At 34.3% G+C, this 16,327-nt stretch overlaps 1 protein-coding gene across 2 annotated transcripts in view; it reads left to right on the top strand.

The window, feature by feature from the left end:
- Window positions 1–16,327, top strand: part of crp (transcription factor cropped) — a 154,189-nt gene that overhangs the window by 6,165 nt on the left and 131,697 nt on the right. Inside the window, exon 2 of one of the 2 annotated variants that reach the window (XM_033334257.2) lies at window positions 13,121–13,442. In XM_033334257.2, coding sequence (XP_033190148.1) covers window positions 13,121–13,442 — 322 coding nt within the window. Of the gene's footprint in view, window positions 1–13,117; window positions 13,443–16,327 lie in introns of both variants that reach the window. The other variant, XM_076618322.1, reaches the window with a different exon arrangement.

Consider the following 16,327-nt stretch of genomic DNA (forward strand, 5'->3'; position numbering starts at 1 on the left):
TTCCTACCTTTGATTTTATGGATTATTTCAACCATATCTGTACTATGTATGCGTCGTTTGACGCGGTTAATGGTATTAAGCGACATTGAAATTATTGTACAGGGTCATTCACTGAAAACAGGCTGCTTTAATATCGTGAAAAATAGTGACGATGAAAACTAGATGATTCGATTGGTGTAACGTGAAACGTGCCTTACGTTTCCGAGGTCGTTCATTCTTTTTTTTTTTTTTACTTTTTTTTACTTTTTTTACTTTTTTTCTGTATATATAACGAAAAGTGAACGCGTGACCTTGAACTTCTTTCTGGCGATCTTTGAAGTTATATGTTTCTAATTTTAACGTAAATTGAATTTGATCTAAATTGAAATTGAATTTGAGTCTCGTATTTTTGAGTTTCAATAGTTATTTTCCATATGAAATTTGTTTTATGTTTCATTATGATTCAGGAACATCTTGTAAAAATCGATCGAGTAAATCGTATTGAAAATTTTGGAGGTTTTAATGTTACTTTAGCTTTGTTTTCCTTATATCTACAAAATAAGTAAAAGATTCATAATTACTTGACTATGTGATTAGAAAGTGATTTTTAAATGAAGTTTTAGTAGCGTGTAATTATACACGTAGAGAATTATGAAACGTAAGGCTGGGAGATTTGTTGGATTTATGCAGAATATAAACAATGCGGTTTAGCTTGTAGGTATGGTGAAAAATTTTCTTATCATATCTGTTAGATATGGTCTATATTTCCTAGTGTAATAAGGAACATTATACGAGTGACAAAAAATACTAATGGACTTATAATTGTTTTGAACGTCATTGAAAGAGTATGTATACTATCGTTCCAAAGTAAAATTGGTTTCTGGCATGTTAGTACCCGAATATTTTTTAATTTACTTTATATATATTATTATAAATATATACGATCATTTATCACAGATAAAGAAAAAAGGATATTAAAAGAAGAATTGTTTACGTTCTGAAACTACATATTTATCGTTGACCTTTAAAGTATGTATCTTAAACAGAACAAAGTACAATAAAACGAAGGAAAGCGTGCAAAGTTCACATTGAAATCTTAAATTTCAATAATCTTATATTTAGTGCAAAGATATTAACGTGTCTAAGGTCAGGTTGTTAGGTTCTTACCTACCTATAGATTCGTCTATTCTTTATTCATATGCGATTTCGACACCTAGTAATTAATTATTCGTCCCTGCAGAGCAGTAACTTCACAGATTGAAATAAATAGCACATTTATATATATTTTCAAAAAAATCACGATCTTATAAATTTGTTTTATCCATTAAGAATTATGACGAATACTTTTATGCATTATGTGGATTTTACGCATTCCTGCCTCCTTAAATTTCACATAAATGCATAAAAATCCGCAATCTAATCATGATAGTCGAGTCTCATAACAGTGCAAATGAAATATTAAAACGCGTACGAATACTTTCACGAGTAACCGTACGTGGGCTACTTTGTTAAATTATATTTGACTCTACTAGAATTTTGTGAGGCGGCATATATCAGCCAGCCGAATTGAAATTTCTTATCTCACTTTACCCGATTCTATAATTAACTGTGATCGCAAAAAGTTCTCGTACAAATTCGTAATTTCTTATCAAGCATTCGCTTCATTCGTTCAAAATCGGTCCGCTTAAGAGAGTCACGAAATTTTCTGGCCAATGCTGGTGACGTTTCAGAAGAATCGAATCTGAGTTTTCGAAAAGTCAAACTGATTAGCCAATTTTTCTAAATTTCTCATTTCATTCCTCGATTGTATCGACTCGAATGGTGTAGCTAATGCATTTTCTGAAGAAAAGTAGTTTGTTATGCATATTGACTAGCTATTGTATATGGAGTGAAAAGGTTTACCATGAAAAGCATAATACCGTTTCTTTGGATTTGTACGCAAAAGAGGTGTACGATGTCGCGTCCCGGCGTCACGTCATTGCACCGCAAAATCTCAGCACTTGCCTGGCCTCGTCTAGGAATGGACTTAACACTTGCTGCAACTGTATATATTTTCAAATCTCGTTATTTCTCCGTACCCGTGGCCAAAGGTTAAGTCTTATAAGTATTACAACTTAACTTAATCTTAAGTATTATACTTGCAATTAGAAGGTAAATTTATCTGCTCCCAATCTTACAGTAACGTGATCGACAGCTTGATGGATGTATCAGTGTTTTCTGATAGGGCACATAAGATAGTAGGATAAAAAAGAAATTTATTGTCGAGATTACAATTTTGCAATTCGTTATGCCATTCTCATATAATACAGCGATGAACATTTCTTTTTTTTTTATTTTGTTGATTTTTGTTTATCGTACTATAGTAGACAGCTAAACTATGAAAATAGTTTGTACAGTCTTGAAACGCCTTTCAGTTGTGGAGGCTGGCAGCAGACAACAATGGTTCCTCTGTTGACCTCTTACGCTCCACATACCCACTGCGCACCGCAAACTCATGTTACGTACACACATGTATGCGAGTATTACTCATGAATAAAGTCAAAGGGACCAACCTCAGACGGCAATAATGCCTCTGTCTGACGCCCTTCCTTTTTCTCTTCTTTTCTTTTCTTCTCTTTTCGAGTAAGCTCGCACGTTACTACTGATGTAGCTTCATAACTTCATCTTCGAGTTTGCGTTCAATTTTTGAAAAAATTGTGTCACTTTCGTGTTACCTCTTTCTATGCTATTCTTCATAAGTATTCGAATATTTTGGTAGTAACATTTGAATTTATAGTAATAATGAATTTGAATTTGAATCACCAAATTATAAATTTAAATTATTTTATTAAAAAGAAAACAGTTTTTTAACAAGCTCTTGCAGAGTGGTAAATTTTGCTTTAAACCACACTACCTTAACCATTTAGGAATCGTTCTATAAGATCATTTCCGTGTATAATATACGTAGTTGATGTTGTTGGTTCTTTACAAAGGATCATTTGGTCCTACTGGGATCATCTACCTGGGTTTTTAGTCGTGGACGTAAGATAGAATAACGGGTAGCCTGTTGTTCCCTTATTCGTTGACCTTGGACCATTCTGCACCAGGATTTTGAAAGCAAGATAAGATATATATATGTGCTCAGATATTTATGGGAAGAAAGAAAGCTCTTTAGAGATATTTTTAGCTTTTGGACATTATTGTTTGGCTTTTCTCGGACTTTAGAATTATTGCCAGAGATTTCTACGAATTTCTTTCTTCGCTTCTTCCTAGATTTTGATATGAAATAGTGAAAGTAGCTTTGAAAATTTAAAATAATTTTAAGTTACTAAATAATTATTCCATCGATCCTTTCCCGAGTGCAATATTACATATACACAGCTCCAAGCAAGGCTCAATTTCAATCAGATGAAATAATCTTTATTTGCATTGTTAAAAACATTAATATTTTTATTCTGGGCTTAAAAATATAAAGAACGTGTGATGCCTGTGTCAGGAAACGAAAACGTGTGAATGGAAAAGAAAGGAAGAGAGTATGGAAACATTCTTGGAATCTGACGCTGTTACAAGTACAAAATTACCGGCTGTCGTTGGTGGTTGCGTCAAAATCAGACAGCTGGTCGGCCGCGTCGTTTCACGCATCAGGGCACTCGCATTCCGATCGTCATCAATATAAATTGTCATTGTTTTCGTCGCAGGTGTTGCACCGACTGATTAACGGCCTGGTCTATCTACATTTAAAGAAGAGTGGTGTTTGAATCGGTATTAGCTGGTTTGGAATGTCTGTCCCGTTTTAAAATACAGTTTGAATATATGTTAGATGCTTTACTGAAGTCTACTTTTTCTTTTGAACTAAAAGAAACAAGTAACAAGGTTTTAATTCGAGTGAACTCTTAATACGTTGTTTGCTGCGTCGAATCTCGTAGCCTTTCATTATGACTGAAATTTGTTTTCTTTGATTTCATTTAAAAACAATTTGCGCAACGTGGCGTCACCCGCTTCCGGAAACAACTAGGCCACGACGCCAACGTGATGTCATGAGCAGTTAACGCGTTAATAAAAGTTTTTTTATTTATAGAATAATTAAAAAAAAAAAGAATTCTAAATAGATTTCAATTTTTATAAAACACAAATATAATTTATTTTCAATGGAAATAAAATAACTTATTAATTTAGAAGTGAAGTTAAAGAAAGGATATTTTGGTGAAAAATGTTGCAACTCTAATCACGATTCGTCATATTTTAATTAGGAGCTGTGTTAAGCAATAAAAATGAAAATACGAGCATATGTTCGAACACAAATCCATCGAGCTCTCGTCGTGTTTGCGATTACCGGCGGCTACAGATAATGTTGCGCCATATTACGAAATGGTACAATTAAAATTAAATAATCTTCGCGTGTATTAGTCGCAGATACGAGAATGTATATACAAAGTGCAATTTATCATACATTTATTACACGCTGTCTCACATTCGAGTGATGTTCTCCTAAACGAATATCACATTCGCTTATTTAACAATTTATTTTTAACGACTTCGCTCAACGGTATATATGTGTAGGTATATATACCTTCTACTTATACGATTAATAGGATTTTCAACTCGAAGCCCCATCCGGAAGGTTCACCTCAACGCGTATATTGTTCATAAACGATTCGATTGCATCATCTGAGAAACCACAAATTCCCCCACAAATCTTATTAGAAAAAAAGAAAGAGAAAATAAGAGAGACTGCTTCGTGCCAAAGAGTACGATATCGAAATTTTTTTATATCGCACACAGTTGTTCACGTGTGTTAATCAAAGGTCAGCAATAAACAAGACATTTTATCTTATTCGAATTTCAATATAAATACATTTCCTATCATATTTCTTGATATACATTATACATATTGATATGTGTACATGATTTAATTTTAATATAGTGTTATTATTTTTTTACGAAACTCCTGACTTGTACATGCATACCGTGTTCTTCGTCTGAAATTTTGATTAAAAAACGCCTATTATATATAATAGTCTACATTATAATATACACGTATGTATATTATATATATATATATATATATATATCTTCCTAGGAAATACTTGAAGAATTAAATAGCAAAAAGTAAGAAAATGAATGTGAACCGATACGATTTCGCGATACAAGGTAGAGACGGGACTGCGGCTAAACGAAGTAAACGGGTAAACGAAGAAGAGCCAGGAAGACGAGGAGAACCAGAGACAGCGGAGGCACGTACACCCGACGCGACGTGGCGCCCGCTGGCCTGTGCCTTACGTCACATAGCTAAATATATGCCTGGCCGTTCCCAATCTCATTCCCATTCTCGTTCTTCATTCCATCCCGTGAGCTAATACGACAGCAGGCATCCTTACTCAGGCAAAGACATCCGCGAAATTGTCCTCCACCTTTCCCTCTTACTTTGTTTCTCTGCATTCTGTAATCCGATCTATTTATTATCCTATCATTTGTGTCTATTGAATGACATTTTTAAATTTTAGCTTTTTTCCTTAAACCATTAACGAAAAACTTATCGAACGAACCACTACATAATTATGATTTTGTGTTAATCGTTGAATGACATATTAAGTTCCGGGAAACGTTTGTCGGCTTTGAAAAGCGGTAATAAAGAGCGGTAATATTGGTGATAAGGGGTGATAAGGATGGCACAAGGCTCGCGCGCGCGCGCACGCACACACACGCACACACACAACATTGATGTAAAAATGGTTCCTTGAAAATATGAAATTTCATATAATCTCATCTTCATCTTTTAATTTCTCTTCATAATTTTCATAACATAAGAAAGATATTTTATATGAAATGAAGACTCTGATAAAATAAAAATTTAATTGTTATTAAATTAAAATTGTTAGTGCACTATTGGAATAAGAAAAGACAAATATAATTAATAACAAAATGTAATGAACAAATGTAATGAAATATAAATTTTAACAATATAGTAGTCAATTTCAACTAATTTTAATAATATGTGTATATATGTATATATATATTAATTGAAATGTAATTTTACTGAAATGGGAACTTAATTTATGAAGTGCTCTTTATTCGAGTGAGATACACTTAAAAGGAGAATTTAGAATAAGGAGAGATCGTGGCTTAGGCATACACTGCTCCATTTCGGGGTTTGTTCTTGATCCTGTTAACAGCTGTCGTCGGCAGCTTCGTTTCTAGAAAAATTTCTGCACGGCAGCTGCCACTGGCAGCAATCTTTACGCTTATTCGCTTCTATTTTTTCCTCTGAAACCACGTTGCTCAAATATCTTCCTAACGAACTGTAATTGAGGCCACCGGAGACAAAATGACCAATATTCGAATTGAATTCACGACATGTTACAAAATTTCACAGAACAGCAAATTGAACGTGTTTTCGGGTATCAATTTTCTTAATTTTCTACATCTTTAAACATACCTCTATTTATATTATATATATATGTTATTTATTTAAAGTTACATTCAATCATATTTTAAATATATCTCCACAAGTTATCTATTTATTACAATTTTATTTACTTTTCAAATTTTTATTTTATATATCTACGAATCTACTTTTCGTATGCTATGGAATTTGTAGGATATTATTAATTCATGAGACGGGAAAGAATTTTAACAGGGTCCAATCGTTGCGTTCTGAGAAACAAAATGAAAGGAAGGAAAGAGAAGATAGGCCTCAGCAGTGCGTCTGATAGGCTTCGTTCATAGGGAGAGTTTTTCCGAGGTTGGGTAGCTTGACTAGGGTGTTCAAACCCCAACATAAACCAACAGAAGCACACAAACGTAGTAGCAGTACGTATACATACCTATACAAGCACATTTGAAGAGCGTCGTGCAGTTCCCCTATTCTACCCAAACTTAGCCTTGGGTCTGTATACCGAGTGACTCAACAAAATTTCATTCAATTTATTCAATATTATTCAATGTTCCTCTTCCTTAAGCATTGCGATTTAGCATCCATTGCATGTTTCTTAATTTATGAAATATATCTTTAATTCAGTTTTTAAGATAAATGTTTTTTCAACAAATAAATTTATCCTTTTGTTATTTTTTTATGTTAGTACGTTTCTTAACACTAGAAAATTAATTTCGTATAAAATAAAAAATCGTTCGACCTGTAAAACATAAACTCCGATATTCTTCCGTTATATCCAAAACATCGAAGTTATTTGACTAAAACCATTATACGCACGTCTTGATAAACAAATATGGTAACATCAGACACTGCATCCCGCCATGTTGAAACAAACAGATTCGAAAATAACCAAAGCATACTCCGAGTTCTGAGTAGCGTATTGGAAGTGATGAATGAATCGAGCAGGCTTTTCAAACGCCACGAATTTACTCAACTTTTCAATGAACCTTGACCTTTCGACAGACTGTACTTCGAGCTATTTGTTTCCATTGGAGTGGCTGGAATTGGTCACAGAATCGGTTAAAACAGAAGTGTAAACCTTACAACTTTTTACGTACGCAACAGTTGCACATACAAGCGTGGGTGATCAAAATATTTTGGGTGCGGTTTACATTAGGTTATTTAATCTTTATCTGATAGAATACAGAATACAAAGTAGAATTAAGGAACCTAATCTAAGCCTAATTTCTTTCGTAAACTCGAATCTGAAATGTCACACTGTGGGCCTTTCCTGACTTCAACAGGATGATTTCATTTACTAAATAATTGCAAATAAAAAGAAGCTTTGAGCAGCATCTTTTAAACGTTTGAATTGTTTAATTTTAATTTTAGTGATCTTTTGTTGAATTTGAATGGATTCTTTTAAAACTTTTTACATGTTCAAAATGTACGGAAACCGCGCCAAACCTGAAAGAGCCTAATGTGGAATATGATAATATCAATGAATAGTGTACAACTTTAAGGTTAAGTAAAATAACTTAGCCCAGATCTAAAACAATTAAGCGCGTTGTTATCTATAAGAGCGTTCATATGGCGAATCGTACTAATGAAACTTCATAATGTTTCATATAACACACGTAATATATGTATCCATAAAAAGTGTTCGTAGATGTTAGAACACTTTTATGAGCTAGTTCCTATAAAAGTAACTTTATAGTCAGCGTTTCGACTACGCGTTTCATTGATCCTCAGTCCGAAAGGTCGAAAGGAAGTTTCTCGAGTTAGTCGGCTAGTGACAGCGTTATTGTAACCGTCGCGTAGCCGCGTCGCTTTTTCTCTCCGGTTTTTTTTTTATAGAGCTCGACAAGACATCCTTTCCGGTCGTTTCCTAGTCGCTAGCAGCTGATAGGCAGCCAGAGATAGCGAGGCTCGTGCGAAGGCACCGGTAACAACCAGCTGAGTGGCGCCAGCCATCAGCTGTTGGTGACTCACGCGAGAGCACCGCGCCGACATAACACAACCGCACAATCCGCGTATTCTCTCTCGCGACTCGCTCACTGACACACGTCTGCGCATGCGCGAGACGCTACCATTGCTACACACACGCGAAACGCAGACGTGGCAACGCAACGTTCAGATACGAGCGGTGGATGTGTAGATACATATACATGTACAGCTCATGATGGTATTCGAACATCTAGTGTTTGAGAGGGATGCTTGAAACTGCTATATATGGGATCGTTCGTAACTGGTGGTACAGGGTGATTCTATGTGAAAAAATAAGTCGAAAACATGGAATACAATTTGTTTCATATAACGCTTTGTTTCGAAGAAGATCGAATTTGAAAATTCATCAAGTTTACTTAAATTTGGCTAATTATGTAGTAATTAAGTATGTGTAAACAATCAGCAGGAGGTTGTTATGCATGCGAAAATAAATGGAAAATATAAAATGAAATTTTTCCCTTTAACACCTCATTTTCAAGCAAATAAAGCTTGAATATGTTTATGTAAAAACTGATTTCATACACGCGCACCATATTTTCAATTTTATTTTTCTCGAAAACAAAGCATCTCATGAAAAGATTTTATTCTACGTTTTTAATACATCTTCATACGTAGTTTAGCTCCGATCGATTATTTACTCTTGTTCAGTCTGGAATTAGCTAAGTTTAAGTATACTTGTCAAATATTCAAACTCGATTTTCTCGGAAACGAGACGTCATATGAAAGAATTTTATTCTCTACCTTCACCTTACTTTTTTCTCGTAGAATCACCCGGTACCCAATTGTACCACCAACCATGGACCACCCTGTATATTTTCAGTTTGTATAATTCAGTTTGTATAATAAGAAGAATAAGTAACCATTGGAGTCAATTCGATAAATAAGTTTAAAGGAAGTAGTGATACGTAATTGATAATACGAGGAAAACTGAACGAGAAAATGATTATATTCGTAGCAAAAAAATAATCCAAGGACTATGTATGTTTCGTTCAGAGAATATTTATAGTATGAATGTACCACAAGTTGCTCATTATTTGTGTTTATGAATTCTACTGGTGATTATTCATTATTAGTAACTATGACTTATAAGATACCTAGTACAAAAATACATCTCTTTAAAAAATCTTAAGATATTACCGCAATATAGACGTATACAACAATATTTAAATTCTGTATCAAAGTAATCCAATATTTTCTAGTTAAAATATCATTCAAGCATTTAAAATTTTAACTCGCGTGTTACATATTTTGAATAAGTTGAATGTACATTTTCAAAGTGCTTTTTCTTAATTATGCATTCGAATTTTCGAATTTAGTTTCGAGATCGCTCGTCTTACATTAATACAAATTCGAATTTTGTAATTCTTACTAGATGAATCTACAGATCCAGTATTCAATTTGAAAGTCAAGTATGCATATAAATGCAGAAGCTTCTAATGTTCTACCTCTCAGGTTCAACGTCGTTAGTGCTATCTGATACGATAACACCTATTCGACGAACACGTGGGACACGATAAACTCCAGCTCCATGGAGAATGTTTATCGTGAACTTGAAAGAGTAGGCCTATCTTACTCAACGATTTCGAAATCATCGTAAACTCTGAAGTAGATGGTATGATTTTTCCATTTGAACTGACATTCTTTCCAAACGAAAATGGCATTTGTAACTAACAACGGATCATCGGATACATTTATTAAAATTTAGCCTGATAATAGTCTTACATACGTATACAACGATTGTAATTTTAATTTTAACCCGTAATTTTTCACGATCCACTTGAAGATTACATAAAGTGTATCTAATTGCTGTCGAGAGTTGATTGATAAGCAATTCAAAATTGATGTGATATAGATCCGCGAGCTGGGAAAAACTAGACAAAGATAGTAATTTTCACGTGATCTTCAACTGAATCGACTTTGAATTATTCATCCGACGTTTCTCAATGAGTGTAATACTCTTAAAAGCATGTATTATGTAAGATCTCATATTGTACCTAATATTTGACTCTACCCACCCAAAATCAGCTCACGACCTACACTTTAGAAATGTGTCTGTATATAGATATATAGTATATAGACCTCTATATGTGTATATATATATACATATAAAGGTCTGTGATGAAAAGGAAGGTAGCCACCTACTTAGTCGACCTACTTCTACGGGACTGATCCGAGTGAACTCAGCGGGTATCCGACGAACGAGCTGACGTCACAGCAGCCAACCATCCAGCCAGTAAGCCGTCGGCGTACCAGCTGATCTAATGTAACCACTCGATGGGAGAATGCCATGTGGAATTCTGCTGCGTGGACCACGTGTTATTATTGCATATCCTGCAGGAAGTACGATGACTTCACCAGCCGTTCATTCATACAGTTCCTTCTTCAAATTCCTAGAATCTGCAAGTTTCGCCGTATAGCGTGTTTGTCTTTAAAATTTGTTGGTTTTTATGTTTTCATATTTCCCAGAGAAATTAGATTGCTATTAATGATTCGAATAGTTCTTGTTAAGATTCTTCGAAATTTTAGCTTCAATTTCAGTGTACACTTTGGTTAAGTTTAAAATTTCCTCATCTATAATGTCTCTTGTATATACTATTATGTTTCTCTTTAAATTCCATTCCGATTATTTGATGGTAATTTTAGCAATTTCAATCATAATAATGTAAATCAACTAAAATAGTTCCCATCTGTAAAATCCATCAAATATTGGTAAATTAATCTTTTGTTACTTCGATTAATGAACAACGAAATAGAAATTTAAACGGATTGTTAAAAAATCAGCGCTAAAATATCGAATACAAATGCAAATACGCATAGCCGTTTCTCATTTAGCGAACCGATTCTTCAATTTCCACAAAATCAAATAAATCATTCGTATAATATGAAACACGTATGTCCTATATGTAGGTATATTATATACATATGGATATATTGTGGTGCTATTATCGGCACGCGTTGAACGAATGTTTCAGAGAGCAGGGCACAAGGTCACGGTCTTTCCCTGCTGACTCATCTCACATCCGCTATCCCGATCTTTTCCCTCTTTTCTCTTTCTCCCTATCGTCTCCGCCGCGCCTCCGTGTAATTTTACCAGATGTTTCCTAGCGGCAGACGCGCCACCCATTTCCCATCTCTCTTCTTCTTCTTTTCTCTTCACCACCAACATTACCGACCAGAGAAACATTCCCATCTCCTCTTCATTTCTAAACTATTCATTACATCCGTTCCTGTAATGGCACACCGTTTAGTTCAACTGTTAATCTTCCACAAATGCGTACCTCCTCTTCCTTCTCTGAGGTTTCGTGAATCTCGTATTTGGAATCAGATGCAACTATTGTTTGTTTTTGTTTGATCTTTTTTTTTCTTGCCATTATATTTTATTTTTTTTTATTGGATTTTCGAAAGCTTATAGGAAGTTTGTTTCAGTTGTACAAGTATTTACAATATTTTCAACAGAGTTTCGCGTTTTTAGATTGCAATATTCTTGGAATTAAAGCGGACCCTCAAATAGTATCACTGGAATACTGGATGGTTATAATACTAATTTATGTTAGATTACTAAAATTTGGAGTACGTAGTTTTATTTCGTATTTCACGTTTCCCGTGATAGAGATTCGCAATAAAGTTAAATTAAATGAACGATTTCGAGATTAAGCAATCTAATCCTAAATTCCTATGATCCCCAATGGCTCAATACCAGAGTATTAAAATACGAAACAAAGATAATTTTTATTGTGAATAAATTATGCGGGAACTCCAGACGCAATAAAGTTTCAATAAATTGTCACGAAACTAAAGAGAAGAATCACTGAACACATTCGTTTCAAGTGTAGATTGCAGACTCTCGAAAAGCATTTCGTCGTAGCCAGCAAAGAGATAACCGAAAATCAAAGAGACGAAATGAAAGAGAGGACACTGACACGGACTTGGGTATATCACTTTCTATGTGCACCCCATATGACGTCCACGTTTCGTCGAGTTTTGTGGCGGCTCTAAATATTTGATTTACAAGCAGATAAGAGATAGAGAGAGAAAGAAAGAGAGAGAGAGAGAAGAAAAGCAGAGAAATGAATGTGCAGACAGAAATATAAAAACGGCTGTTTGTCTGGATATAAGGGCTTTTAAGGAAATTGAAAGCGTCGTGCTGTTTGTTTCACAGAAACTACATAGCAGCCACGACTTATCGACAGTTAAATTCGCGGTCAATGAAGCGAGACAGCATTGTCGTTCTGTGGTTACAGTTTTCAAAGGCTCTAGACTGCACGCAATGTCGTCAGCGCTACATGAAATTATTCTTCGCGTATTCGTTTTTTCCCTTGTACAACCAGGCTTTTCAAATACTTTTTAGCATCCAACGATATAGATTTCTACGTTTACCACGTATTTCAATGTCAATCTTTCGTATTATTCTTTTCGAATGTTTAGTTGGAAGAAAATCACTTTTCGATCCTTTTTCAGCAATAAATATGAAATCCAGTATTTAATATAAGAGGAGTTTGCAGATTTTTTCTTATGATTTTCCATTCATACAACAGGATTTTCCTACTATAATCTCATCTTATCTTATAGTATAAGTTTAATTTATAATATATAATGTATTTAAAATAACATTAAGAAAGACGATATAAATACTTAATTCTTGTATCGATGAAGCTAAAAATTAGCAAAAGTTTCCCATAAGAAAAGGGTTAAAGAAGTCAGAATGAGTTTAGTGTTAACACTCACAAAAGCAAATAAATGGTCAATAAATATTAAGAACGTATGATTTTTGTTTGGCAGAAGCATTGGAACAATAGAGGAGAGCTCGGTGACCACGAGCGTGACGGTCGCCGAGGTCGCTGATTCGCAGGAGCAACAGCAACAGCAATCGAAAAGCAACGGCGCAGTATCTCGCCGTGTTGCTGGTCAGAACGTTGCGTTGAGCAACGGAAATAGTACCAGCAACGTCGGCCGCGTTACACCGCGAAGCCATATGGAGCAGGAGAAGCGTATGCGGCGAGAAATCGCCAACAGCAATGAACGACGTCGGATGCAAAGTATTAACGCCGGTTTTCAATCTCTAAGGACGTTGTTGCCACATCATGAGGGCGAGAAACTTTCTAAGGTAAGTCTTATATTCTTATCTTCTTTTCCCCTTACTTTTTTTAACTTACAAAGAATTAGTGTGCGGACCATCCTTGTACAAAGAATTAGTGTGCGGAACCATCCTTGTACAAAGAACCATTGTTTTCACGCTTGAAATTCAACATATCAATTTTACGAGAAAGAAATTTGGCATGAGAAATAAAAACTCGAAACCTTCATCGAAATCAAGCTAGCTGTGATGTGTGAACAAAAAAAAAAAAAAAATAAAAAAGAAAGAAAAAAGTGAATATAGGATACTCTTGTAGGTTTTTCGAAAAATCGGTCGATGAAAGTTTTTTTGAGACAAGTGTATCATACTACATCATTAGTTTTAGACGCTTTGTCATATCGAAAGCGATATTATTTACTTCCTCCAATAAGTTACCTGTGCTGGAGGAAGAATTTAATCCCCATAATTCATCTAGTCATCACACAGATTGACTCTTTGAATTCGTAGTGCTAGTTGAATGCGTGCGTTTGATATCTAAGATTAGTTTCTTTTTTGGCCTAGTCATTTTTAAATAGATGATAGCGCTATATTGTTGAATGAATTCAAAGGGTTGATTTCTTCAATCAATCGTAGTCAGTACACGGTTAGTCATCACTTGCACGTATCAAAAGGAAAATGTTGTATTAGATTAGTGAAGATCATCAAGAAAAATTATGGTAAATTGCCTTAACGTTTTTTGACACGAAAATTTTATTCTAAAATTTTACTACACCGCCAATTAACACCAAAGTATAATTTAGTTCTAGGATAAAATATGTATATTTACTGGTCTTCTTAATATTTGAAAAATGTTGGACATTTCGTGCGAGATTAAGTTTACAATATTTATAAAATTATTCGTTTCTTTCGTAAATTTAGACCTAATTATTTTCTACTGTTTAATATTAATATACATATTAAAATCAGAAAAAAAATAAAAATAGATTTATCATATTTTTTCTTGTGGTCCTCATCTACATATTCATCATTTTCTTTCATTTCTTCATAATTAATTTTAAAGTAACATTTGATTATATCGAATTAAATAATCCGATTGAAATAGTGCAAAATGTGCAATGCGTACAAAAAATTATTCTTATGCCGCACCTTTTGCACGTGCTCCAGACTGGCGATAGCCACAATGTCGCATGAGTGGTGTACGGTTGTTCAATAGTACCACTCTGCAACACTTCATTCATCCGACCTACTCTTTCATTCATTGCTCTGTGAATATTGCGTTCTTGAGATGTAAAATTTTGTCATTTTTTTCGGCACTTTCAATATCATTATTTACTGCACTCAATCAGATTAAATATATCACACTATGAATTAAAACCTACCCTCTAAACCGAGCAGCAAATTCATAGTACAATTTAATTAAACATAGTTGAATTCACATGAAACGTATACTATCAATTAAAAGCTGACTTCGAAAATTAGTAACAAATTGAGAATAAATGTCGTTTTCATAGTGTTCTATATTTATTGTTATGAAAAATTCATATATTTTTTTAGATCACGAAAATGAAGAAGATGCAAAAGAGAATATATGTGATTGTAATCTAACTGAATAATAACAACTCTTATTTAAGAAATTCTCAAAATCTTTATTTTCAGTCTGCTATATAATAATTTTCCAGCTATAAAATATGAAAAGAAAAATACATAATAAAATATAATTTGTAATACATTTTCAAATAATTACGATCTCGTTAGAAGCCGTTAATTCTCCGAATAAAATATATTACAATGATAATATTTCGCCGCCGTGCTGATGCTACGTGGTTCTTAATAGGATGTTTCTACTAAGGTTAACACGTGGAACGGAAACGGTAACCTGTTTCGCTTTGGTAAAGTGAATTCACCAATGAAGCTGAATCGTTCTCTCGCGCGAACGTAGAGGAAGGAATATTACGCAACGAATGGTGTGTGGCTTCGGGGCAAGCGGCAAGCTTTTACGAATTGTCGCCTCGGCGTTGTTCGACTAATTTTAGCATGTGAAAGTCGTCGTCCGATCCCACGCCGTTAAACTAGATTCTGTCCGGCTTTCGTGTGTATGTATGCCTAGTCATGTCGGTGGCTTTAATCGTTCGTCTCGTCAATAGTCCAACACAGTGTGACACTGACCGCTTTAGTTTGCCCTTATACGGTTGCTTCTCTATGACGTTGCGAATATCAGCTGATGCCTGTTATCGTTTAATTGGAGATACGCGTTGACCAATGCTCCTAGCTATCCCTTCATTGTATGTGTAGTTGGTATTTGATTAGGGATATTGAAAACTTGGGATGTGGTAGAGATAAATATTAACTTTTTATAGTACTATTATGGATTTTGTTGAAAAGTTGGAATATGTTTTGAGGGGAATGTTCAATTGTGTATTAAATCTTCTATTGACACACTTTTTACTACGAATTATAAATTTTAAAGTTAGTTAGCTAAAATACTTTTTACTTTAATCTTTAATGTTTACACTTTACGCTTTATCTTGAATGTTAAAGTCTCTTTGATATCTAATATCTTAACGAGCTTAACGAAACGATTCTCATAAACAGTCGTGAATAATCTGTCCACGAAATCTGCAATTGCGTAAATTTTACGTTTATCTGTAAGCAATTTACCTACTCGTTGGTAGGTTACGTGATACATGGACGATATCTGAATGCGACGTGTGTAATACGTATACACGGATATCCACGTATTTACGTGCAAAATCAGCTGTTAATTCACAGCAGTGGCTACGAGTCACGCGGATATCACGAGGTTCTAATTGATAGTACTGACGTTCGTAAAGAATTCTTTTGTTTAAAAAGTTACAATTACAAATTAAAAATGAGTATTATAGAAAAATCATGTCTCAAAAGAAGAGACATAATGT

This window comes from Bombus vancouverensis, chromosome 4 (genome assembly GCF_051014615.1).
Source record: "Bombus vancouverensis nearcticus chromosome 4, iyBomVanc1_principal, whole genome shotgun sequence".
Taxonomy (NCBI): domain Eukaryota; kingdom Metazoa; phylum Arthropoda; class Insecta; order Hymenoptera; family Apidae; genus Bombus; species Bombus vancouverensis.